The sequence below is a fragment of the Anarhichas minor genome, unplaced genomic scaffold (assembly GCF_050575085.1).
Source record: "Anarhichas minor isolate MPS153535 unplaced genomic scaffold, ASM5057508v1 ptg000027l, whole genome shotgun sequence".
NCBI lineage: Eukaryota > Metazoa > Chordata > Actinopteri > Perciformes > Anarhichadidae > Anarhichas > Anarhichas minor.
In genome coordinates, this window is record NW_027466473.1 from 13,777,232 (window position 1) to 13,803,169 (window position 25,938).

The 25,938-nt window shown below is 43.0% G+C and overlaps 1 protein-coding gene across 1 annotated transcript in view; it reads left to right on the plus strand.

The window, feature by feature from the left end:
* fat3b (FAT atypical cadherin 3b) overlaps positions 1 to 25,938 on the plus strand; it is a 57,092-nt gene that overhangs the window by 21,307 nt on the left and 9,847 nt on the right. The window contains exons 10-47 of the mRNA XM_076101458.1: positions 919 to 1,055; positions 1,656 to 1,931; positions 2,112 to 2,322; positions 2,431 to 2,645; positions 2,844 to 3,002; positions 3,138 to 3,259; positions 3,405 to 3,587; positions 3,713 to 3,827; positions 3,942 to 4,223; positions 4,671 to 5,021; positions 5,097 to 5,270; positions 5,397 to 5,927; positions 6,723 to 7,087; positions 7,337 to 7,490; positions 7,993 to 8,100; positions 8,232 to 8,415; positions 8,772 to 8,992; positions 9,708 to 10,160; positions 10,486 to 10,620; positions 10,731 to 11,124; positions 12,038 to 12,234; positions 14,925 to 15,078; positions 15,192 to 15,425; positions 15,724 to 15,902; positions 17,632 to 17,845; positions 17,962 to 18,176; positions 18,265 to 18,402; positions 18,599 to 18,742; positions 18,824 to 19,021; positions 19,407 to 19,684; positions 19,792 to 20,354; positions 20,468 to 20,599; positions 20,746 to 20,903; positions 21,006 to 21,537; positions 22,220 to 22,373; positions 23,758 to 23,914; positions 24,464 to 24,883; positions 25,468 to 25,723. Of these exons, the coding sequence (XP_075957573.1) occupies positions 919 to 1,055; positions 1,656 to 1,931; positions 2,112 to 2,322; positions 2,431 to 2,645; positions 2,844 to 3,002; positions 3,138 to 3,259; positions 3,405 to 3,587; positions 3,713 to 3,827; positions 3,942 to 4,223; positions 4,671 to 5,021; positions 5,097 to 5,270; positions 5,397 to 5,927; positions 6,723 to 7,087; positions 7,337 to 7,490; positions 7,993 to 8,100; positions 8,232 to 8,415; positions 8,772 to 8,992; positions 9,708 to 10,160; positions 10,486 to 10,620; positions 10,731 to 11,124; positions 12,038 to 12,234; positions 14,925 to 15,078; positions 15,192 to 15,425; positions 15,724 to 15,902; positions 17,632 to 17,845; positions 17,962 to 18,176; positions 18,265 to 18,402; positions 18,599 to 18,742; positions 18,824 to 19,021; positions 19,407 to 19,684; positions 19,792 to 20,354; positions 20,468 to 20,599; positions 20,746 to 20,903; positions 21,006 to 21,537; positions 22,220 to 22,373; positions 23,758 to 23,914; positions 24,464 to 24,883; positions 25,468 to 25,723 (9,093 nt within the window). The remainder of the gene's footprint in view (positions 1 to 918; positions 1,056 to 1,655; positions 1,932 to 2,111; positions 2,323 to 2,430; positions 2,646 to 2,843; positions 3,003 to 3,137; positions 3,260 to 3,404; positions 3,588 to 3,712; positions 3,828 to 3,941; positions 4,224 to 4,670; positions 5,022 to 5,096; positions 5,271 to 5,396; positions 5,928 to 6,722; positions 7,088 to 7,336; positions 7,491 to 7,992; positions 8,101 to 8,231; positions 8,416 to 8,771; positions 8,993 to 9,707; positions 10,161 to 10,485; positions 10,621 to 10,730; positions 11,125 to 12,037; positions 12,235 to 14,924; positions 15,079 to 15,191; positions 15,426 to 15,723; positions 15,903 to 17,631; positions 17,846 to 17,961; positions 18,177 to 18,264; positions 18,403 to 18,598; positions 18,743 to 18,823; positions 19,022 to 19,406; positions 19,685 to 19,791; positions 20,355 to 20,467; positions 20,600 to 20,745; positions 20,904 to 21,005; positions 21,538 to 22,219; positions 22,374 to 23,757; positions 23,915 to 24,463; positions 24,884 to 25,467; positions 25,724 to 25,938) is intronic.

The window sequence follows — 25,938 nt, forward strand, 5'->3', positions numbered from 1 at the left end:
GTGTGGGTTGTCCTTCATGTGTGTCATAGCGTTTACATGGGCTCTTGTGCTGGTAGAATGTGATGCAAACAATACAGGGACTCATTCAAAACAAAACCCTCACTTATCTGCTGACAGCAATTAAGGCTGTTATCTTAAAATCAGATGAAAAGAAAGTTGTAATTTGTCGACTCCTACTACATAATTTCTTCTGCATACATATACTGTATAATCACCACCTGTTCAGATTTTGTATTGCTGTTTGTAAAATATGCATAAAAGACCCCCTAGAGGCACCTCTTACATACAGGAAATAAACTGTATACTTATCTATATTTAGAGACTACAGACTCTGATTTCAGTTTTTCTTAATGCTGTGAGATCATAGTGTAATATTGACCAACCTCACACCCTACAAAAAAAGCCAATCCCTTTGGTTTGCTGCGATTTAACACGCATCAGTGCTTCTGTGAAAAATGCCCAATCAGTATTCATATGCTGAGGAGAGCTCAAGCTCCCAGATATCTCGGGAGAGAAGCTGGAATGAGACGAAGGATGGTACTGAATACCTAACACATATCAATCCTCTCCCTCACTATAATCAAACATTAAGCCTCTAAACTGTACACTCACCGCCCGTGGAAAAGACCCCGGCTGCAGGTTTTTGATCCCCGAGATGGGTTGTGTTTTGGACTGATAAGACAGATGTTTGTGTGGCTGTTAACAGCTTTCTGACTGCCAAGTGGGTTCGGCGCTACATTGCATTGCTTTTCAGTTCATTTTATTTCACGGACCCTCCAGCTCCAGACGCAGGCACCTGGCCAAAACAATTACACAGTAATAACTTAGAGCATCTGAGTTTAGCACGCAACGTGAATACTGAATGACTGAAACTCTGTGTGTGTGTGTGTGTGTGTGTGTGATTGTGTGTGATTCCAGGGAGCTTTGACATGCAGTTTGACCTTCAAGTGGGGGTGGGGACTCTAGTTGTGGCCAAGCCCCTGGATGCAGAGGTGCAATCTGTGTTCAACATGACTGTACAGGTGACGGATGGGACCAACTTTGCCACAGCACAGGTACGCGCACTTGTGATTTGTAATGCATTGGCACTGCTTCTTACACACTCCAGACCCACATCACATTAAATTATTGTCACCCCCTTCCTGGGGGAGCTTTTTTTCTGTCAGCTTTCGTCCTTCCTACGCTTGCACTCCCTTTTTTTCTCAAATTATCTCTCGCTGACTATGAAATTAGCTTGTTGTTGCTCTCTCTTTGACATTTCCTGTGCTCCTGCTGTCTTGGCTGGCATACTAGGTCTGCCTTGTAAGGGAAATCCTTGATATCAGTGGATTAATGGGATTAGCCTGTGCAAATAAAGGATAAGTGTTTGTGTGCGTAAAGAAATGCAGCACAATTACATCCCTCTGGGGAAAAACTTTGTCCAGCTCGAAAAAAATAGTATTACCATTGCTTTCACTCAAGAGATTTAGTGTAAATAATACTGGTATCTCCGCCTTGCAAATAAAAAATTCAAGGGGTAACACTACCCTTCGACTGTGTCAGATATTATCAGACACCAAAGGAAGCTCTACACCAGTGTTTGTATCTATTGTCCCGAGCACACTTCTACTCTGTACCTACCTCAATGACTCTCCCTTTGTCACTTTGTCACTCAGGTGTTCATCCGAATACTGGACAGCAACGACAACCCTCCGGTCTTCTCACAGCCAGCCTATGATGTCAGTGTCTCAGAGGACGCACCGCTCGACATGGAGCTACTGCGGGTTAGAGCGTCAGACATGGACGAGCATGCCCGTTTGAGCTTCTCCATCTATGGCAGTGTAGACCCAGTCAGTATGAGACTGTTCAGGGTCAATCCTGGTACGGGGGCTGTCTACACTGCAGACAGTTTGGACTACGAGGCCAGAACACAGCACATCCTCACTATTATGGTGAGGAAGAAAAATGTGCTTCTGTGTGTGCCTGGTTGGCTGTTGCGATAAATCTGTATGTGTTACAGTATGTGTGATTCTCGTCTTGGCTACTGTGCCCGCCTTACTTCACTTTGGCTGATTTCTTTCATTTATGTTCTCCTACAACACTATCCGTATTCATCTCTCATTTCACTCTAGGTCAAGGATCAGGAGTTTCCATTTAACCGTGACTTGGCTCGTATCCTGGTGGCGGTAGAGGACTCCAATGATAACATCCCCTACTTCACCAGCACCGTATATGACGCTGTGGCCTATGAGTCATCTCCCATAGGCACTTCTGTATTACAAGTGACAGCCTTAGACAAAGACAATGGGATTAACGGGCAACTCACTTATACTATGGAAGCAGGTGGGGATTGGATTTTTAATGCTTTGTCGGAGGAAAACAAATTAGGATTTAAATTAGTTTTTTCGTATTTACTAATAATGTTGTCTGTAACCTTTCCGCTACTTTCAGGGAACACCGGTGGTGTGTTTGGAATTGATAATGCCACAGGCCTAATCTTCATTGCCAGGGATCTGGACATCACCTCTGTGGGATTTTACACCCTCACTGTGCGTGTCACAGACAGTGGATTTCCTCCGTTAATGGCCACCGCTTCAGCCCGCATCTCCTTGATACTCTCCGACTTCTCCCAACCCAAATTCTCTCAGAATGAGTATCAGGCTGAGGTAAAGAGAGAGATGGCTGACTTAAAGGATGGGTGCAATGGGGGAGAGGTGTGGGAAGGGAGAGATAGATGATATATAGAAAGTCTAGGAGGGACGGATGGTAAATCTCTGGCGAGTTATGTGCACAATGTCAGCGATGATATTTACCGACTGTCTAAAGTGCCTAAAATGTTATAACTGATGTCTTTGCATTTACAGATAATGGAGAACAGCACTATTGGAACACATGTGACCACTGTTAGCGCCCTCAGTCGTTCAGCACTCATATACGATATCAGCATGGGCAACGAGGAGCACTGCTTCTTCATCAACCACCATACTGGTGTAATCAGCACACGTAGACTTCTTGACTTTGAGGTTTGCTAATGCACGTGTTTCAACTAGAAAGTGTATGAACGCATACCGTTTGCCGAAGTTCAGTGTTGACAGAAAGAGTGACACGGAGAATTTTAAGATAGCACTTTTATTCTCTGCATAATTTTATTTTGGCAGCAAACAACGTCCTACTTTCTGGTGGTGCATGCCCTGAGCATGGCTGGAGTGGAGGCCAGCACCACTGTCATCGTCCAGGTGGGGGATGTCAATGATAACCTACCAGTCTTCCAACAAATCAGGTATAATTGGTTGTCAAAAGAGATGAGCTTTTTGCATTGACATTCTCCTCTGCTATTTGCTAAGCCGTGTTGAGGCCTGACATGTCATTTTCTGGAGTGATTTAAGTATAGCTTTTACAGCAGTGTCCTCTTTTTATCTGAACAGTTATGTGGGCGCAATCAGTGAGGCTGCTCCAGTCAACAGCGTGGTCGTGGGAGAGGATGGTAACCCTCTGGTCATTCAGGCGACCGACAGAGACCGCAATCACAACGCCCTGTTAGTGTTCCAGATCGTAGACGAGACCGCTCGTATGTTTTTTAGCGTGGACTCTGGGACTGGATCAATTCGGTAGGTGACGTATAAAAACCAGACCAACTGCAACACTTTTGAGGATGTCTGATTCACCTGCTTACAAATTGATACATCTCATACTTTCGAATCTTCTTCTTATTTGAACGTTTCTTAAATTTTAGAACAATTGCCAGTCTGGACTATGAGACCTTCTCAGAGTTCCTCTTCCGGGTTCATGTTAGAGACAGCGGTCAGCCTCCGCAGAGTGCTGACAGCCCAGCGGAGGTTGTTATAAAGGTAAGTAACTGGCATATGAATCAGCTTTCACTGCTTCATGAACCATTCTTGACTCACTTTGATTCTTGTATTCCATTTGTGGACATTATTTTCCCTCTGGGTACGATGTCCTAGGTGATCAACATCAATGACTCGCCTCCAAAGATGTCGCAGGATACTTACGAGACAGTACTCCTCCTTCCAACCTACGTGGGTGTCGAGGTCCTTACGGTGGAGGCTCTTGACCCCGATATGACCTCTGACCTCACCCTGAACCCTGACAAGGCTATGGCCTCGAAGCTAGTTTACTCTCTGGTGGACAGCAATGTGGAGTACTTCTCTGTGGAGCGCCACACCGGAGTTGTGACTGTCATCAATCAAAACCTCAGCAAAGACCGTTACCGCTTTAATGTGAAGGTAAGTGATTGGCTGCAGGTGTTCAGTGGACATGACGCATAAATACAATTTGCATGTGTCCTGTCAAGCTTAGATAAACAGCATGCAGTGGGCTTTGCTTGGCTTACATAATAATGTTTTCCACAGGGAGGTCGGAGCACTGGGTCATATGCAGAATTGTGTTCTGAGTTCATAGGTTTTCAGTGTCTTGATGTAGAATACTTCAGCTAGTTGACGCAGGGTTTTCTGCCCAGGCAGATAAGTTATCTCCAGGTTTCCATGCCTCAGGGTTGTTTTCTCATTTTTGCTGAGAAAGGAAAGGACAATGCATGCAAAGTCTTATTGAATACACATGAAAACCCCAGCATTACCAGTAAGCTGTCAAATAAATGCAAATAATGCTTTCCCACTAAGTGCTGAGGGCCCAACAAGGCACTCTTACCCTTCTGTATTTGTTTGTTTTAAAAGGTATGGGACGGACGTTTCTCCAGCATGGCAACAGTCACAGTGCTTGTCCGAGAAGCTATAGACAGCGGCCTTCTCTTCACCTTCCCGGTCTACTCCGCCTCCATCCCAGAGAACATACCCGATGTCACTTTAGTGACTGTTGTCAACACAGTCGGCCACCGCCTCAACGAACCACTGAAGTACACTCTGCTGAACCCCAGCGGACGCTTCACCATCCGGCCGACCTGTGGGGTGGTGCTCACCACTGGTGTGCCTTTTGACCGCGAGGATAAGGAGAGTTACGAGTTGGTGGTGGAGGTCAGCAGAGAAGATGAGGTACTGAGAGTGGCGAGAGTGACTGTGCGAGTTCAGGTGGGTGTCTCTTTTTTTTTACTTTCTTTGCACTGACCCCTTTGGATTTTCCTAAAATAATTGTTCTTTCTCCAGGTGGAGGATGTAAACGACAATGCTCCAGAGTTTGTGAACCTCCCCTACTACGCTGCAGTGCAGGTGGAAGCAGAGCCAGCGTCAGCTATTTTCAGGGTGTCAGCCATTGATCAAGACTACGGTCTGAATGGAGAAGTGACATACAGCCTGAAGGACGAGCAGAGAAACTTTCTGGTAGCTTGACACCGCTATTAAATGTCTTCTAACTCTTAAATGATGGACTATCCATTTCAAATTCCATGGATTCGTACATTGTTATGCGCTTCATGTTACAAACATGTATTTATGTATTTCATGCAGGTGAACCCTGTGACAGGAGAGCTGACCTTAAAGAGGGCCTTTGAGGCAGACTTATCCAACGCAGAGTACAAGGTGGTCCTCGTGGCCACTGATCGTGGCTTCCCCCCTCTGTCCAGTGAGGTGGAGCTGCCTGTTACTGTAGTAAATAAAGCCATGCCGGTGTTTGACAAGCCCTTCTATGGTGTCACTGTCAGAGAGGATGTGGCCGTCTCCACCTCTGTCTTGTGTATCAATGCCACCAGTCCTGAAGGCCAGAGCGTCATCTTCACCATCACAGATGGAGACCCTTCCCTCCAATTTGACATTGGCTTTGACACAGGAATCATCATTGTGATCTACCTGTTAGACTATGAGACCACGCAGTACTACCGGTTAACGGTGAAGGCTACAGATACTCTGTCTGGAGCCAGGTCTGAGGTCGACGTGGACATCGTCGTGCTGGATGTGAATGATAACCCACCACTGTTTCAGAACACCTCATACTCCGCTGTGCTCACTGAGAACTCCATGATCGGAACGGCCGTGTTACAGGTGTGTGTGTGCGTCTTGTGTTTATTGAGTGAGTCCACTGTGGACTCTTACTAAATGATTGTTTACACTTCAACAGTCTTGCAGCAGCACATGAATATTAGATGCCAAATCATTTACTTATGAAAAGATAGTGTGATATTTCCCTAGAAATTTCCCACTGGAAGCTCTTGGCCTTTCGCGAATAATAGACCAGCGCTGTTGTTGAGGAAAATGTTTGCACAAGATGATTTAAAATGATTGAGTTAATTGGATTCTGAAGCAATTTTGTTATGGTTTGAGGTAGAGACATCAAACTAGGTTACTGGCCTTATTTGACCATATTGTTGAAATTTAGCAACAATCAGGAAGGCAATCTAAGAATATTGGATGAAATGAATGTTTATCATTCCTTAAAATGCACACGCATGTGCTCAGTGGTATTGCAATATTGGTCACCAGATAGGTAATGCATTATAAATGGCCTAGTAGCACTGAGGGACTTAACATTTAAATAAATTCACTTTTTGTTCAAACAACGGATCAAACCAACTTACCCCCTCTACCTCACATGAATATCACACTATTGAAATTAATTTCATTAAAGTATTGTACTTCAACAAAATGATCATGCCGGGTACTGGACAATGTTTTCCTGTAGTTTCAGATGCAGTATCTCAGCAAAACACAGAACTTTATTTCCTTTTTTTCATTTGGTCTCAGTGTGAGTAGCTATAGAGAATGTCAGGGTGAACACATCAGACCATATTCTGAATAATGCATGAGGGAGTGCAAAATTTGATGTTACTCTCCCTGTAGGTGTTTGCACAGGACCAAGATTCAGAGAAGAACGCCCTGGTGAGTTACCAGATTCTATCTGACATCTACAACAGCACCAACTACTTCCACATTGACAGTAACAACGGACTGGTATTCACGGCACGCCTACTGGACTATGAGCTCATCCAACGCTACGACTTCATTGTCAGAGCAACGGACAGTGGAGACCCTGCCCTCAGTAGCGATGTTAGTGTCACTGTGACTGTTTCTGACACAAACGACAACCCGCCTAATTTCAGCCAAGCGCTGTACGAGGCCTTTGTCAGCGAGCTGGCTCCCAGAGGGCACTTTGTGACTTGTGTTCAGGCGTCGGATGCCGACACCTGTGATGCTCACAGGCTGAGGTAAAAGAAGCTTTATAAAGTTGTGGTTGTGTTCTCTGTAAATTGATGACTAAACCTTTCAGTTCATTATGTTTAGAAAAGCTTATTTCCTTATAGGGAATCTTGTTTTTGTGTTTCACTCCATGTTCTATTTGCCTTTTTCTCAAGCACAGGCAACAAAAGGGGATATGTTCCGTTTCCAGCAGCCTCTGAGCGAAATATTATAGTACACTCTAAACGCCATTGTACTCTTTTTTGATTTGCTTTCAGATACAGTATTCTCTCTGGGAATGAGAAAATGACTTTTATGATGGAGCCAGATACAGGGGTGCTCAGTCTGTCTAACAAGAGGAGACAAGGCATGAAACTGTCGTATCAACTCAATGTGTCTGTGTCAGATGGAGTCTTCACCAACACTGCTCAGGTGAGGCAACTTATGATTTAGTTCTATCAACGGATTTGCTCTTTTTTCAAACCTTTGCGGTGTTTATACGTAGCAAAGCCGAGTAACCTTTTACAGCAACCCATCGCTTCAAATTTATCACAAACACTCCCAGCTGTCCAGTGCGGCTGTTTACCACTGGCTGCTGAGCAGCTCTGCAGTTGGAGGTTAATGTGTGTTCATGTCAAATGTGATTTACTGTGAGAATGAGCTGCCAACTGGAAAAAATGTTCACATCTGTCTCGCAGTGGTAATTACAAGTGGGCTCTGGTATCCTACATCTCTGGTAGTCTACATCAGATGTCGTCGCAATGACATGACACCCCATTCTTTTTCTGACATGATGTGAACACATTGTACCTCCAAAGTGACAAACCGTTTGACAAATCAGCCATCGATGATTTTTGTGATGGCATCAACAAAATGTCAGCAGACATGGGGATGATGATGGGATGTGGATTATAATGATGATGGTGATCCCCAGGTGATTGTACGTGTCCTGGGAGCCAACCTGTACAGCCCAGTGTTCAGCCAGAGGTTCTACCTGGCTGAAGTCCAGGAAAATGCCCCTCCAGGGTCAAAGGTCATTCAGGTAAGTTATCCGTCTTACTACTCATTTAGTATTGTTTCCACCAGGACTTTTAATAGGAAACTCCCTACATGGATGATGTTGTAGAACCTTGCAATGACCATTCTGACCTTAATTTCTGTACGGACCTCTAGGTTCGTGCAACAGATGAGGACTCCGGACTGTTTGGCCAGATCACCTACTCCTTCATCAATGACCTGGGGAAAACTCAGTTCACCATTGACGCAGATGGAGTCATATCCACCGCTCAGAAATTAGACAGAGAAAATCCTCTTAACAAGGACATGGTGCTGACCATTATGGCCCTGGATGGTGGAGGTATTATTTTTGACACTGACCAGACTGTATAACTGATAAAAGCAATCTTCACATCAGCCAATATAAGACAATACACAAATACACAAGGGTCCTACCTCTAAACCTGGCAGGCCAAAGCTAACATTAATGCATGAGTGGTCACTGTTCTTGCACTGTAGGTGTCGCCTGTAAGATGATAGCTTTTGTATAATAAGATTCCACACTGAGAATTCATCAATATTTAAGCATATTCACATTACAGATGCATTACATTTTATCGTCCAGAATTACAGTGAATGAAACTCATTTATTCCCTATTATAACGTACATTTGATAAAAGCATACGCAGACATTTATGTTTGTTACTATTTTTCCAGGCCGTGCATCGTTTTGCACAGTTCGAGTGGTTCTGGCTGATGAGAATGACAATGCCCCTCGGTTCAGAGCTGTTGAGTACCGTATGAGCATTAAAGCAAATGTTGCCAAAGGCTCCCTGGTCACACAGATCCAAGCCACTGACAATGATGCTGGGTCGAATGGGAGGATCACCTACTCCCTTTACAGCGAGGCACGCCTTTCACTGGTTGATGTGCTGGAGGTCAGTGCGTTTTGCTCTTTAACGTTATACTTTATGTTGCTGTACTTTATAAAAACATACTTGTGCTAGATAGCTGTTTGCTTACTTTTTATAGAGCTGCACACATATTTTCAGTTCACTCAAGGAAAAACCCAAAGTCTAACCAGATCCAAACCTCAATAAATGTATTTTATGAGAGTAAACCATATTAATCATAATTTATGCTATAACCCTGATTTTCAATTAAGAGATGTTCTCTTACACACGCTCCCCATTTCATTGGATTAACTGCCATCTGTTGATGTAATTATGCATTTTTACTCATCAAATCAAAATCATGTTACATGGTGATTGATGCCACGGTCAGTGTTTGCTGTTCCAAAAGGGAAACATAATTACAAGCCACGAATAAATAAACAACTATGACTGTAAATTAAGCAAAAAACTGTAGTCTAAAAGGCTAATATAATATGAATAAATATAAAGAAGGAAGGAGTAGCATATAAATATTCATAGATACCAAGTGGAAGCTCAAATAACATTGTTTAACATGCGCTGATTTGTGGAAATAAACGGACAAATTAAAGATAGATTAAAGATAATCCTAACCAGTTCAAGCCATTAAGAGAAAAAAAGAAAAAAAACATTAGGAACAAAACATTAGAGACAAAGAAAGCTGAAGGATTATTGTCTCTAAAGTTGATTTAAATGACATTGCGATTTTGCTGGTGGACAGGTGGAGCCAGACAGCGGTTGGATGATGACTAAAAGCACCGTGGACCACCTCCAGGGGACTGTGCTGTCCTTCTTTGTCAAAGCCACAGACTGCGGTTCTCCTGCCAAACACTCCCTGGTGTCCGCCTTCATCCACGTCGTCCCGCCAGATGCTTTTGTTCCCTCCTTCAGTCAGCCTCAGTACTCCTTCACCATCCCAGAGGACACAGCAGTAGGAACAGCTCTGGGGTCTGTGTACATGGGCCCTGGACAGACGGGGTTCTTCACTGTAGTCGGAGGAGAGACACTCGACAGCAACCAGGGAGGGACCTTCCTGGTGGAGACGGAAACCGGTCTGATCCGTCTGATCAAGCCGCTAGACTATGAACTCATCAGCAGCTTCCGCTTTAAGGTTGCGGCAACAACAAGACGAGACCTGATCGAGTCTGTCTCCACTGTAGACCTGGAGGTTAAGGTTGGTGATACAGTTAAACATTGAGTCTGTTAGCCATAACATGAGAGCAAGTACAATCTCAAAGAAACGTGCACGTGTAAATACTGTACTTGAAACAAATAGATGCATTTCGTTAGAGCTTTTGTTGTAGTTGATTCAAAATGTGAAATACAATTTGTTATTGTTATTAAAATATAAAAAACAATGTAATTTAATGCAATTTAAATGCCATATTCATGAAAAGAATTTCAGAAAATTTGTGAATTTCAATTCCCTCTTGCATTTTTTCTTTCAGTATAATTTAGACTTTGTTGGACTGATTCAGTGGAGATTTGTCATTTTGCAGGTCCTGGACGTGAACGACAACAAGCCAGTGTTTGAGACCAACACCTACGTAGCCACAGTGATGGAGGGGATGCCGGTAGGGACAAGAGTGATCCAAGTGCGTGCACTTGATCCAGACTGGGGCTCTAATGGACAGGTGTGTGACAGCTAGGTTCAGCTGAGTATTATCTTTTGGGGTTTTTGCTCTGCAGTTTGTTGTAGATGCTTTCTAAAAGCTACTTCATGTGTCTTTTCTTAAAATTGCAGGTAACATACAGCCTCGGATCTCTGCTCACCTCAAACGTGGACTTGACAAAAGACGCTGGTTCCTTCAGCGGCCCCATCACTTTGGGTTCTGTCTTTGCTATTGACAGTAAAACAGGCTGGATCACCACAGTGAGTCAGATGGACCACGAGGCCTGCTCCAGCTACAGCTTTGAAGTAGTAGCCTCTGATCTGGGGGAGTCACAGTCGCTGTCCTCCACCACGGTGGTGACCATCACTGTGTCAGACGTCAATGACAACCCGCCGCGGTTTGAGAGGGAGCTGTACCGGGGTGCAGTAAAGGAGAGAGATCCTCTCGGTGAGGTGGTAGCTGTTCTGAAAACCAAAGATCGAGATGGCACAGATCAAAACCGCCTCGTCAACTTTTACATAACTGGTGAGGAGATTAAGTAGAATACTGACATAATATAATTCAACGCATTATGCTGCAGTAATCGTACCTCATGCAGTGAGATGAGGTGGCGTTGCATATAAATTATTTTCTGGCCTAATGGGGTTGCTATTGTTAAAGGTCAACAATTTAAATTAATTTCAACTTAAATGTCAAGCTCAACTAAACATTTAGTTTCTGTGTTTTCTTTGCGTGATGCATGATAACAACAACAATTTCAAGCTAGGCAGAGAAACCCTGTATATTCACTTTGTTATTTCTCAATATAGGTGGAAGAAAAATGCTTCATAACAAAGTATAGTTTACCTGATATATTGTTCAATAGAGCCAACCAGCACTAGGATCTTATGCTTTAAATCATTCTTGCAAAGTATGCGAAGTTAGTACATTAGATGGATTTCACAAAATAAGAAGTGGTCCTTCACAAACTCACGCATGACTTTGCGTGGTCACTCCTTTTTTATGGAAGTAATCAAAATAATTGACTCTCGCCTCTCGTGTCACCTTGACACTGAGCTTGATGTTTATCCTTCACATAACACTGTCTTATAGCTAAGGATGATGTATTGTGGCCTTGTGTTCTGGCATTTCAAAACACTGATTGGCCTAATGGAAGTATTCAAATAAAAGGTCAATTTTTTTGGAAACTTTGAAAGGCCATTGCTGCAACGCCACCAGCCTGGTTTACGTTAAGATGACAGATGTTTGTTGATTATGCCAAAGGGTACCTGCATCATTTGTGTGTGTGTGTGTGTGTGTAGATGGGTGGGGAGCTGATGCTTATTCATCCTGTGAAGGAATGAGACTTCCAGTTTGTTCAGTCGTTTACAATGCATCTTCAACTCTGTCTTTGCCATGATGTGTCAGCGTTATAATCCTTCATCTGTTTAATCTCCAGGCGGAAACCCGCGGGGCGTGTTTGGCCTGGCTCTTGTGCAGGGAGAGTGGAAGGTTTACGTGAGTGGTCTGCTGGATCGTGAGCAGCAGGACTGGTATCTGCTCAACATCACAGCCAGCGATGGCCTATATGTCGCTCGCACTGCAGTGGAAGTTACCGTCATCGATGCCAACGACAACAGTCCAATCTGCAACCAGGTCAGGGATACAGACAAATTGAGATGGGTAAAAGGAAATGTGCAAAACAAAAATATGGAGCAGACTGTGGAATATAGGATGATAAACTATTATTTTGCATGTTTATGATTCATGAATCAGAATCAGAACCGTTTATTGCCACGGTATGTTGCACATACAAGGAATTTGACATGGCGGGTGGTGCATAACATTAAACAATCAACAACAATCAACACAGTGCAAAAAGTAGAAACATATTAAAATTTACAGGAAAATATAAAATAAAGTGAAATATATATTAAAGTGCACAAACAAACAGACACCAGTACGATAAACAAGTGAGATGTAAGTGTAATGTAAAAGTGTTGAGTGTATTTAAAATAAGAAACATAGAAGGAATGTGCAGGGGAGTGACCGGTAGGAAATTGTCCTGGGGATGACAGAGTCAGTGGGGGTCCCGGGCTCTGTTCAAGAGCCCGACTGAAGAAGGGAAAAAACTGTTCATGTGGCTTGAGGTCTTGGTCCTGATGGACCGCAGCCTCCTGCGAGATTGAAGGGGCTCGAACTGTTTATGTCCAGGGTGAGAGGGGTCGGCTACAATCTTTTTTGCCCGCTTCAGGGTCCTTGAAGCGAACAAGTCTTGGAGGGATGGCAGATTGCAGCCAATCACCCTCTCAGCAGAGCGAATGATGCGCTGCAGCCTGCCCTTGTCCTTAGCAGTGGACCAGCGTACCAGACTGTGATGGAGGAGCAGAGGATGGACTCAATGATGGCTGTGTAGAGGTGCACCATCATTGTCTTTGGCAGGTTGAATCCTCTGCTGAGCCTTATTGGTGATGGAGCTGATGTTCAGCTCCCACTTGAGGTCCTGGGATATGATGGAGCCCAGGAAGCAGGACTCCACAGCGTCGACGGGGGAGTCACACAGGGTGATAGGGGCTGGTGGGGCTACGTTCTTCCAGAAATCCACGACCATCTCCACTGCCTCCACTCTCCAGGCTAACCACATTCCAATTAAAGTTTTGTCTAAAAATAGAAAGAAAACATCCCCTTTGAATAAATTATATGATAAAACAGTCAATGTGTAGTAAATGTTAGTGAAAGGGAAAGTTATTGTGGTTACAGTCAATTTGCTTTTTTGGGGACAAATATATTTAAAGTAAATTCAATTATTTTTTAGATTTACCATGTCATGCAAAAGCTGAGGGCAACAAACAGTAACTGCACATTTTAAATACTGTTATGTTTCATTTGCATAATACGTATATGAATGCACGATTCTGCAAAACAGCCATAATCTGGAGATGTAGCAGAACAGGATTTGTTCAGTAAAAGTATTGATTCTCTGTTCTACTTAATTCAAACTATGTATCCTTCTACTATATTTCAGGAACTTTACTGTAATTTGAGTGTAACTGGGTCTTACATAGCTTTTATACAGCATATAAAATGATTATATTTATTGAGATACTCAAAAGCTGATGATCTTGAAACTAAATAGATGACACGAATGAATGAATCAGTGACAAAAACTTTGCTCAGTGTGCTAATTCCTACCCTGCGACTTTAAGACTCATACTAAAATGAGTGTTAATGATGTGGCAAAAAGCTGATATATAAAGGGGAAAATCGCTGTGAAAAGGGAAGATAATTGGGTTGCGCAGTCTTCTGGGAAAATCCCTTTTCATTTAGTAACACTTTTGCAATTCTTCAATTTCATATAATTAGTTGAAGAATTTTCTATCTCCCTCTAAACTCTTACTTGTTCTCTTTTGAAATCCCCTGCCTCCCCGTTCTCCTCTTATATTCTCTTTGTTCATAGACAAGTTAGGCCTGTGTAACTACAAAGTGGTTACTCTGGCAAGTGGCAGCATCAAAAGACATAAAGACTCACACACTATAACCGTCTTATAACATTGTTACCATGTTTTTTTTAAATTATGAAATGCTTGTCGTATCAGTAGAAGTACACGTAGTGATAGTAGTAACAATTGAAGCAATTGCATTTCTACTTGAAGCAGTGATGGTAACAGTCAGTTGTAAAAGTGGAAGTAGCAGTAATGGCAGTAAAAGTACATGTAGTACTGCCACATCTGCTACTAGCCATAGTGTTAGGCATGCCTGATGCAGTACAGCAAATACTACAGGTAATTATGTTGGTAATAGGAGTACTAGTATTGGTGGTAGCCATAGTAGTGCCAATAGTTCTAGTACCATATTAAGTATGCTAGTTTCATGAAGTATTTTCAGCAATTGTAGCAGTAATTGTTTGATGACCATTATTTGATTAGTTTTAGAGATGCAACTCAAGCTTATTGATTATTTTCATCCTCAATTAATCCGCCAATTTTTTTGTTTTTTTGCTTGAATGATTATCAATCATAATAGTCACAGATTAATTTTCTGTCGATTGACTAATCAGTTAATTGACTCATCATTTCAGCTCTAAGTATGCGGCACAAAAGCAGCAGGGTGGGATATATAGTACTGCAGTAGTTTTCCCATCGTGCTGGTCTGTGATGTAGTGAGGTCACAAAGTTAATTTCTAGAGGCAGAGCACGAAACTCTTTTGTGCTCATTCTATCAGCAGGGATAATGAATACAGCGCCCAACAATTGAATGTGCCTTTTTGATGTGTTCCACAGAACTTTTCTTTTGTTTTCAGACACTGTGGTTTTACTTTGTTCTTGTATATCTGTGTGTTGTCCCAGGCGGTGTATAGTGCCTCTTTTCCTGAGGACATTCCCACTAACAAGGGCATTCTGGCGGTGGGTGCAACAGATGCTGACTCAGGCTCCAGCGCTGAGATCCAATATTCACTGTTTGGCATCGGGGTCGAAGATTTCTACATGGATGCAAACACTGGTACATTCAATCATGTTTTTCCTTTAGGTTTTTTGTACAATCAAAACAACATATACTTTACATATAAAACATCCTTTCTGCAGCTTTATGACCCTCTCCATTTGTGTCATAAGGTGAGCTGCGTACGGCCACAGTCATGGACCGAGAAATGACGTCCACCTACAAACTCATTGCCCAGGCGACTGATGGAGGAGGGCTGTTCTGCCGCTCTGACATTTCTCTCAAAGTGTTGGATGTAAATGACAATGCCCCGACTTTCTCCTCTACTCATTACCTGGCCAGTGTGTATGAGAATGCCGCCCCCAAGGCTTTGCTTACCCGGTTGCAAGCCAGTGACCCTGATGAAGGTGAGCTAATATGATGTTATAAGCTGGATTTGTAAGATGTTACACTGAATGCAGGTTCAAACCACTATGTCACCAAGCGCTCAAACTGCTGACTTGTCCTTGAGAAACTTTTTAGAAACAAATTATTCTTAGCAAAGACATTTCCTACAGCTGTTTAAGGAAAACAGACACATAGTCACATACATTTTGTAGATGTATCTAAAATGTCTTTGTAATACAAAAAAAGAACAGGAAGAAGAACATTTTGACATGAATAATAAGTCTGGGTGTGCATGAATTTGTTTTCTATTGTCTCCAGGTTTTAATCGTACAGTAGTCTATTCTCTGGTGGATTCAGTCAACGGACTATTTTCCATTGACGCGGTATCTGGGATGGTAATTCTGGAGAAATCTCTGGACCGAGAGAGCCAAGACTCCTATCGGGTCCGTGTCCAGGCCACTGACCAAGTTGGCCAGCAGGGGGCGCTGTCCTCACAGGTTGGTGGTTTCGAGTGACACACGTTTAATCTCAGTTGTATTTGTTTGCCATGCAATCCAGTGTCCACTAAACCGAACTATTATTATTAAGTGTTATTCCAAAAGATATTCACAATCCCCCAAAAAACTGGCTTCTCCCTGAAATAATTGCTAGCTGGCAAAAAACAGTACTTGTGAACGTTATTGAAAAACTCCACAACATTTATATAACATTTATATTTCAGGTGATATAATCAGAGTTTTCTAAGTAATCAAATTAGATACAGAGTAATTACCACATATTCTGAGTATTGCACTAATTATATACCAATTACAGTCATTTCACAAATCAGAAATAGATATTATTTTGTGATTAAACCGTTTACCACAATAATACAATTATAATTTATACATCAAGAGGCGCATTAGTCAGCTATGGAGTCATCCATCTTGGGATGTGTAATCTGTATTTCTGTCCATACACATGAATAAGAAAATTCACTGAATAAAAACATGTTGTTTACTGAAGAGATCAGATAAAGAACCTATTCGATTTAATCAAGATACATTTTCATCAGATTGTGCAGTGGTGGGATGGGAAAGACGGTGGAAGGTGATAGTTGCAAAACACAGAGGCAATGCAGCAAAAGACTCACTAGGTTTCTCTTCTCTTGGGTCATTTTGAGACTGCCAGAACAAGCCAATAGCTGAAAATATACACCAGGCAAAAAAGAGGTCAGATGTGGTTGTTTTGTACGAATATTGTTGCAGCAGGTATCATTACCGCTGCGAATACAAAGAGCAATAGTCTTAGCTGTAATAGCAGCAATAGCAGTGGTAGTAATAGTAGTGATTTCAGGAGTTGTAGCAGTATTTGCATCAGGCACATTAATATAAAAGCAGTAATACTTTGGCATCCCACTTGCAGTACATTTAACTGGGATCAAGGTGTGTCTCCTTCATGACTCAGTACCATATGCTGCTTGTGTATGCCAGGAGAGACTAGTGGGGTAAATATGATGAAGGTCTGATGACGAGACTAATGCAGATAGAAAGCAGCTGGACCTGTTATCCATCTGTGCACCTTTCCATTGACCCATTCCTTATACCAGCCAGCTCATATGTCTAGCTTGGAATAGAGTCAACCATCTGAACAAATACTAAGATGTAACTATTTTCAAACTAACACAATATAGAAAAAAAGGGTTAGGGTTATTGCATTATTTTCTTATACACAAATTAAAGCAACATTGACAACTACCTCTTAGAATAGTTATTAGAAATGAATGATAAAAAAACACCTCAACTACAATAAACTTATTTCAAGATGTTTTTAGGTTTCTTATTTCTATTTGCAATATTTCTTTCCGAGATAAAATTCAAAGAATTCCCTCAATAATGAGGTAATATAACTTTGTTTCCGTAACATCACAGCTTTGTTTTTCGCACCGCCCTCCAAAAGACGAAGACAAAATAACCGTACCAGAAGAGGTGAACCGTTGACTCAATTCAAGAGAACAAAAGCAGCATTTAATTTAACTCAGTAATGCTACAAACATGTATCTAGCAGCCAAGAAATTCTCTTTGGGGCTTTGGTGGACACAGACTTCAATTGATTCGTGCCTCAGTCCCCCTATCTTATTAGTTGCCTTTAGTATATTTGCTCCCATTAACGTCCATGTCTGTAGTGCTGAAACTGAACTCTAAGGGCCGGGAGCAACGCAGACAAATGAGTTGGTGTTTTCCTCAGGTTTATTTGACCATTTTGGTGCTGGATGTGAATGACAATGCCCCAGTCTTCCAGAGGAGGGACTACGCTGTTACTGTCCCCGAGGATGTAGCCGTGGGAACTGAGGTGCTGCGAGTGTTGGCGTCGAGCGTCGACATTGGACCGAATGCTGAGATCACCTACAATATCCGGTCGGGCAACGAGTTAAGAAAGTTCACCGTAAACAGAAACCTGGGTGAGCAGAGGTCCTTGAATGTGCTTGTTACGTTCAGGCCTGAATGCAAAACTAAAACTCAGCAGAACGTCTTAAATCGAATCCTGTATAAATGCCGTATTATGTGTGTGTTTTAGGCTCTATTTCTGTGGCTGATGATTTGGACTTTGAGGTGTGTAAGGACTACTACCTCACCGTTGAGGCCTGGGACAGCGGGAACCCTCCTCTCAGCACAGCTACCATGGTAATCATTGAACTCATGGATGTCAACGACAACGCTCCAGCCTTCAGTCAGGGCATCTACAATGTTCTGGTCAGCGAGGATGCGTCTGTTGGGAAGACCATTACGAGGGTAACATTCAATTTGCTCCCCACTTTTATATTGGTCTTTCTAAACTTTTTAATTTTTTCATCAACTTCTCTTTCACTTTGTTTTCTAGGTATTGGCAGAAGACTTGGACAGCCAGGTGAATGGGCGAATCACCTACTCGATCTTGAAAGGTGACCGAAGCAACCACTTCTGGATTGACCCTGTAACGGGACTGCTCAAAGTCAATAAGCGGCTCGACAGAGAACTCGTAAGGATGCATCCATAAGTACAATATCTCACAAACAATCAATAGTAATTTTATGGTTCATGAGCAGAGAAAATACCAAGCCCGCTCAAGGTCAACACCCAATGAGGTCTGATATTATGCATTCATAACAGTGCATGCCACATTGCCTGATACATACAGATGCTATGGCACTCTCATCCCCTCCTGCTCCATCTAGGTATCCAGGTACTCTCTGTCGGTGCAGGCGTTCGACAGTGGCTCTCCTGCCATGTCCTCCACTGTCCCCCTTAACATCAACATATCCGACGTTAACGACAACCCTCCTGTCTTCACGCCTCCCAACTCTACCGCCGTCATACAGGTAACAGTCTCTGCGTGTTTGCTTAAATTTATGCGTTTTCGTGCAAGGGTATTCTCAACTCCTCTCTCCCCATACTTCCAGCTAAACCAGGCGGCTGACACCACCCTGCTGAAGCTGTCAATCAGCGATAAAGACTCCCCTAGAAATGGCCCTCCCTTTGAGTTTCGCATCGCGTCAGGAAATGAGAGAAATTTCTTCTCCCTGGACCAGACTGGAACTCTGAGATCCAACCGTGTGTTTGGCCCTGAAGCCCAGAGAGAGTTCACTCTTGAAATCCAGGTTAGCAACAGGCGTGTTTGTTTAAAACACTATGTATGCAGGAAAAGTTGACGGATAAATACACTGTGATAGCATGGTTAGACACAGTCAGCATTAGGAGCTGCCCATTACTCTGTGGCTATTAGAGTCCAGCTAAAAGGCTACCCGTGTTTGTTTTTTTATTGTTTGGTTATACAGCTGCCAGAAGAGCGAGTGTCTGAGTGTAAACCTTATGCATTTACCGTCTTATAATTATCTTTATGCTATGACCATTTTTTTACCTCTTCCCCAGTAATAAATTCTACCCAAATACAACCAGCTGTAATTTGTTTAGTTTTTTACCTCTGTTTTCTTTTTCAATCGGAGTTAATAGAAATCTTACTGTATCTTTGTTTTTGTCTCTAAGGCAAGGGACTCTGGTAAGCCAAGTCTTACCTCTTCCTCCTGGATATTTATGAGAGTCATTGGGAACAGTCAGTACAAACCAACCGTCTACCCCCTGGAAATCTTCATCATCATGGTATCGGGTACCTTCCAGGGCGGCCCGATTGGTCAGATCTATGCAACCGACCGCGACCCCAACGACGTGCTGTCATTTACCCAGAAGCCTCAGCCCAAGAGCATGTTTAAGATAAACAGACAGGATGGTAGCGTTATTGCTCTGCCGGGCCTGGAACCTGGCAGGTACACACAAACACACAACTCACTCTCTAGCACACAGGCTAAAAAACTGGTTGATATGCAAAACAAAACTTTTGTCAAAACACAACACATTTCTTTTGCTCTCTCAGATACCAAATGAATGCCACAGTGAGTGACGGACGTTTCGCTGTGATAGCGGATGTGTCAGTCCAGGTCGAACAGGTGACAGATGTGCTGTTGCGTAGCGCCCTGACCTTACGTTTCAACTCCCTGTCCCCGGAAGACCTGCTTGGTCGCTACCTGAGCCAGATCAAACTAATATTGCGGGGACTAGCCAGCTGGAATTGGTCACCAGGCCAACAGGATCCCCTCCACATACTCGGCGTACAGCCAGTGATGGGGACATCTGACATGGACTTGCTTCTAGCCATGGAGATGCCAGAGACATCAGGCAGCGGAAGGATGGGTGGGATCTACTCCCAGCAGGAGTTGTCTGCAAAGCTGGAGGACGCTGCAGCGAGGGGCCAGATTCGAGGTGTCCTTGCTGGGGCAGTGGTGGTGAGCAGCGCTTGTTCTGGGGAGCTGGAGTGTGGGGACAGGGTGTGTGAACAGAGACTGGTGATGGACGGTGACTCGCCTGTCACTTACAGCACAGAGAGGGTCAGCTTGGTGTCACAAAGGTTCAGCCCTACAGAGACCTGCACCTGCCCTGGTGAGCACTGCACTCATTGACACACCTGCAATCTAATTTAGACCAGCTCACAATGATAGAGTCCTGTATATCTATCACAGCTGCTTGTTATGTGTGTGCCCATTTCCAAACAGGGGAGACATGCCCCACTCCTGTGGAGCTTTGTGAAGGTCAGTCCTGTCCAGCAGACATGCAGTGTGTACGTTCTGGTCCTACAGCGCCATCTGTCTGCCAGTGTCGGACTGAGAGACTAGACGAGTGTGCAGGTATGATTTCATCCTTCCTTGTGCTTGAAGTTTGGACCTGTGTATCTGTTCCGGGTAGCCACATTTCAAGGGTTTGATGATGTAAATTGAAGCCTTTCACCTCTAACTTTATCCTGTATGTGTATCGATGTTTTGTGAATGTGCAGGCCAAACCTCTCTAAGTTTCTCTGGAAACAGTTACATCAAGTACAGAGTGACAGAGAGTGGCCAGAGTGGGGAGATGAGGCTCGGCCTGAGGATCAGGACACTTCAGAGAAGAGGAGTAATTATGTTCACACGCGTTAACCCTTGCACCATGCTCAAGGTAAACACATCCTAATGATACACTTTACTCTGTTGTTTCCCAATGCCAGATGTGCTCAGCAAAGGGTGTGCTGTATTTCAGTTGTTCCTTTTCCTTCCATAGATTGAAGGGGGTCGACTCTGGTTCCAGTTGGACTGTGACAACACCCTTGGCATTATGGGTATCTCTGGCAGACCAATAAACGACGGCCTCTGGCATGCTGTTGTCTTGGAGCTGACTAGGAACTACACCCTCCTGTCATTGGATGACAGCTATGTGGAGCGGCGGCGAGCAGCCCGAGCCCCTGTCCGCCTTTGGCCACTGGCCCCAGATTCATCCTTTTTCTTCGGGGCCCAAGTGAGGCCACCGAACGGGCAGGAAGAGAGGCCGAGCACAGGGCCATGGAGAGGCCAGGGAGGGCAAGAACCCGGGGAACATGGAGCGAGGGCCCAGCCAAGAGCCCAGGATGGCTTCCAGGGATGCCTGGGCTCACTAATGCTGAACGGTAACGAGCTGCCACTCCAGAATAAGAGGAGCCGTTACGCTGAGATAGCCGGGCTGAGCGAGGTCAAGTTGGGCTGCGTGCTTTATCCAGATCCATGCGTCAGTCAGCCCTGCCTCAACGGAGCCATCTGCAGCAGCCTGCCCTCTGGCGGTACGTGTAGATGTCAGTGTGAATGAGTGTGGGGGTTTGTCGTCTTGTTGTATAAATAAATGACATAAATAACTGTTGCTTGTGAAAAAGATTACATTTGATGGCTTGTTTGTGCAGTATTGACCATCAGCTTGTATTACAACAATACAGTAGTATTTATATTTATATATTATATAAATCAGGCTATGAATGATATATAAACAAACCCCTCTAAAAAAAACGTTTGTATGTTAAAAAAACTCATTTGGGAAAATGGCCTTTAAAAATATGTATTATAAAATTCGATACATTTTGCACGATACTACAGGTGAATAGGGTAATATCACCATTAAACATCCCCAGTTGATTACTTACACATTTCTGAAATGTTATGTTTAAATATGTAAATGAGGCATTATCTAATGCTAACTTTTATTAATTTAGGAGAAAACTAAAAGCGCAAATTGACAAAGTTTAGTAAAAGAAACACCTAAATGTGTATTTTGCATGTTTTCTTTCCAGTAGTTTGAAAGAAGCTGTTGAAAGAAAAAGATGTTAGGGAAGCAAAATAGCTCAAAATTGACCGGTCCATGAGAATGTTTTTGCCTCGGGTTTCTCCGCTTAACAGAATGTGATATTATGTGTTATTATGTATGATTCATACACATTATTAATTGACACATTTTGAATCTGTCTCCAACAGGCTTCGTGTGCAGTTGCAGTGCTGGCTTCACTGGGGGGCGCTGTGAAATTGAATTGACATCCTGCATGCCAAACCCATGCCAGAATGGTGCAGACTGTAGGCTTGTAGGCAGTGCATTCCTCTGTGGCTGTCCTCGAGGACTCGGGGGACTTATGTAAGATAAAATAGTCTGCACCCACACTCTTACACTTTTAAGACACACTTACAGATTATAAAAACAGTGTTGATGAATGTATTTACTCAATGACAGTAAGGTTAGTGTTGATATAGACACATTAACATCTACATCTCTCCTCTCAAACATGAAAGAATATGTGTGTGACTCAGCAAACACACACACACACACACACACACACTCACTCATTAGCTCACATTAGCACCCAAACACCCACTGTGTTGTTTTACTTGTTATTGTGTGAGATAAATTAGTGTTTCTAATTTAATTCAGTATGATTTGGGTTGAAAAGCCTGTAATCATTCTCTAGCTGGCTTTTTAATTACAGCTCAGTAATTGCCTTTGAAATAACCTCCCTACACAATGTTGTTCAATGGAGCCACCACCAGAGAGCAGCTTTCCCTCATTGGAGAAAAATGGTTCTGCTCTTTTATGATTTTTAGAAAGATGTAAAAAATCTTTTTGATCAAGTTGAATTAAATTCAATGTAGCTGAATAATAAGGAACATGAAAATGAAGATGTTTTCAGATTGTTCAAATCATCATCACTTAGGGGTAAATGGACTGTACTTGTATCGTGCTTCTCTAGTCTTCCGACCACTCAAAGTGCTTTAACACTACACATGTCATCATTCACCCATTCACACACTGATGGTAGGGGGCTACCATGCAAGGTGCCACCTGCTCATCAGGACTGACTAACATTCATACAACAGTCACACACCGTAGGCTACAGGAGCAATTTGGAGTTAAGTGTCTTGCCCAAGGACACATCGACATGGACTAGCGGAGCCGGGGATCGAACCGCCGATCCTCTGATTGAAGGAGGACTCTGCTCTACTGAGCCACAGTTAATAATAAATACAGACTGAAACCATAAAGCAAATACTATATATATATAACAACTGTTGAGTGTAATTAGCTAAAGAAATGTTTTTCTTGCAGATTGATAATTGATATATCCATTTAAATAACAGCAACATATAGTATATTCAATTGGAAAATTCCCTAAAAAATGTGAAATTGTCCCTTTAAAAGCTGACTCGTAGAATCGGAAATACAAAGAAGCTTGCTGAAGTTTATAAAGTAGGGCATTCAGTATTCATGAGCAGATGTGCATTCAAACATATTTCTTCAAGTCAGAACCATATAAATGAGGATAATAAGGAATCCGTGACAGATACTCCCTTGATTTAGCAAAAGATAGGTCCCCTGAAAAGATGATCTTCCAAAGTATCTTTTCCTCCTCTCTCTTTTTAACTCCCTGTCATGTTTTCATCTTTGATTCTTCTCTTTCACTTCGATCCGGCTCCTCTTCACCACTCCCTTGCATAGTAATGCATTTGTCTCTCTGCTTCTGCAGATGTGATGAGGATGTCAATGAGTGCGACCAGGACGGGTGTGGAAATGAAGGAGAGTGTGTCAACACGTTTGGGTCGTTCTACTGTAACTGTTCAGAGGGGTACGAGGGTCAGTTTTGTGATGGCCAGGCACCTGGTGATCCGGGGGATGATACCCAGGTACAGTATGAGCAACATGTCGGAGTAAACCTTACAGAATATACTCTAGTGTCATCCATAAGGTTCTGCACATTTAGCTTACTTCTTATTGGAGTCGGCATACTAAGTGAAGCAATTGAGAACTTGTATTGTTGCAGCGGATGCCCTGAGGGTTTGTTCACCAGCTTGGTATCTTTGCAGTAGATGAATGACAATGGGGAAATCACGGTTTCCATTTGAAGTTGTCCCACTCTTGACTTCATACCTTATATTGAGACTGTAAGCCCAATTAATGTTTCACATTGTGAGGGGGTTTCATTATTCTCTAGAATACTGCAATTAGCAGAGAAGTAACAATAGTCGACAAAACCTTTCAGGCTGCTTTCACAACAAATTTATACATTAGCTTTGTTTGTTGTGTTTTAATGGTTTTATGTGAAGCACTTTGAATTACCTTGTTGTTGAAATGTGCTATATATAAACTTGCCTTGCCTTACAATAATCCCCATATTTCATTTTCATCATATTTATTTACATTACGTTTATGATTTTTCTCCTTGCAATACCCAGGCGGAGCCCCTGTCTTACGTTGGCCCAGGAGAGATAATTGGCATCGGGGTCCTTGGCTTTGTCATCATTTTCCTCCTTATACTCTTCATCGCCTTCAGGAAGAAAATCAAATTTAGGAAAGACTCAGACCAGGGCCCAGGGACTCAGGCTGTGATGGGCGTGTCAGCTATTTCCACAGAAACCAGCTACATGCTGCACAGGACTGGCATGGGGGCAGAAGGGATTGAGTTTAAGGCCGTGCGTGTGTCGGGATCTCCAGGGGCCTCGAGCATCTACGGGGAGGTGGGAGGCAGCACCGTGGGCCCTCCCCAGGTCATGGTGCGACCGACTACCCTCTCCCCTCTACCAGGAGGACTCAGCAACCAGGGCATGAGTTGGAGTGGAGATGGTGACAAGACCACCTTCAGTGAGGGCAGTCAGGTATGCAACAGCTTGCATGTGTGTGTATTAATGATTTATTCATCAATATACATATATATATAAAAAATGTTTTATGTGTATCAAAAAATTACTTTACATGACACAGAGACTTTGTTGTGGCAGTTTTAGTTGAAATTAAAATTAATATAATAATTCCATAGTTCCACACAATATACTTATAAGAGAATAATATGATATATTATTGGTAAATTAACTTGCATTCAAATATCACCTTTCTAGTCTTCTGACCCCTCATGTACATGCACCTCTACTCACTTCCTCTATTACTCTTATTCTTACAAACAGCCATGGGACAACAAGTCAACAAGTCCCATAAAAAAAAAATTATTTAAAAAAAACATGTCCGACCAGTTGGTGGCTGTCAGCCCTAACGTAAGACATACGTCTTTAAAAATGGATCAAAACTTTCATTTTTCAAAAAACAGGCTGCTAAAACAGATGGACACTGTAGTTTGTAGCAAACATTTCTCACAGGAGTAAATGATGGATTAGTTTGTGACTATTTTAAGCTGTGCACTAGTGAGAATTATTGGAAGCATTGCTGTTTTCTTTTGTCTCTACAGATGAGCAGCTTCCTCTCAGACATGTCTACCGTGCGAGGCGTGGCCAATAGGAGAGGCATCGCCGTGTGCAGCGTGGCACCCAATCTCCCTTCTGCATCAGCATTCTGCTCAGAGCACAGTCCAGCCCACAAAGTGTCCTGGGAGGGAGAGGAAACGAGGGAGGAAGGGCTGGAGAGAGGGAGAGATGAAAGAGAGGAGGAATGGGGCCAGAGAGCTTTTGAGTTGGAGAGAACACAGAGGGATAACAGTCCACAGGGTAAGACTGCCATCATGTGCATGCATATTCACACACAGTGTCTGACCTCTGATCAAAGCACACAGGCCATTAACTCATTGTGTTACACCCGTACCATCATCTCCACTGAGAGAGCTTATTTCACAGTGATCTATGCCTTTTGATCACACACATCAAAGAAAGTGTCCAAGAGGAAAAGCAAGAGTGGTTCATATTTTTTATTTTGCTATAATTTC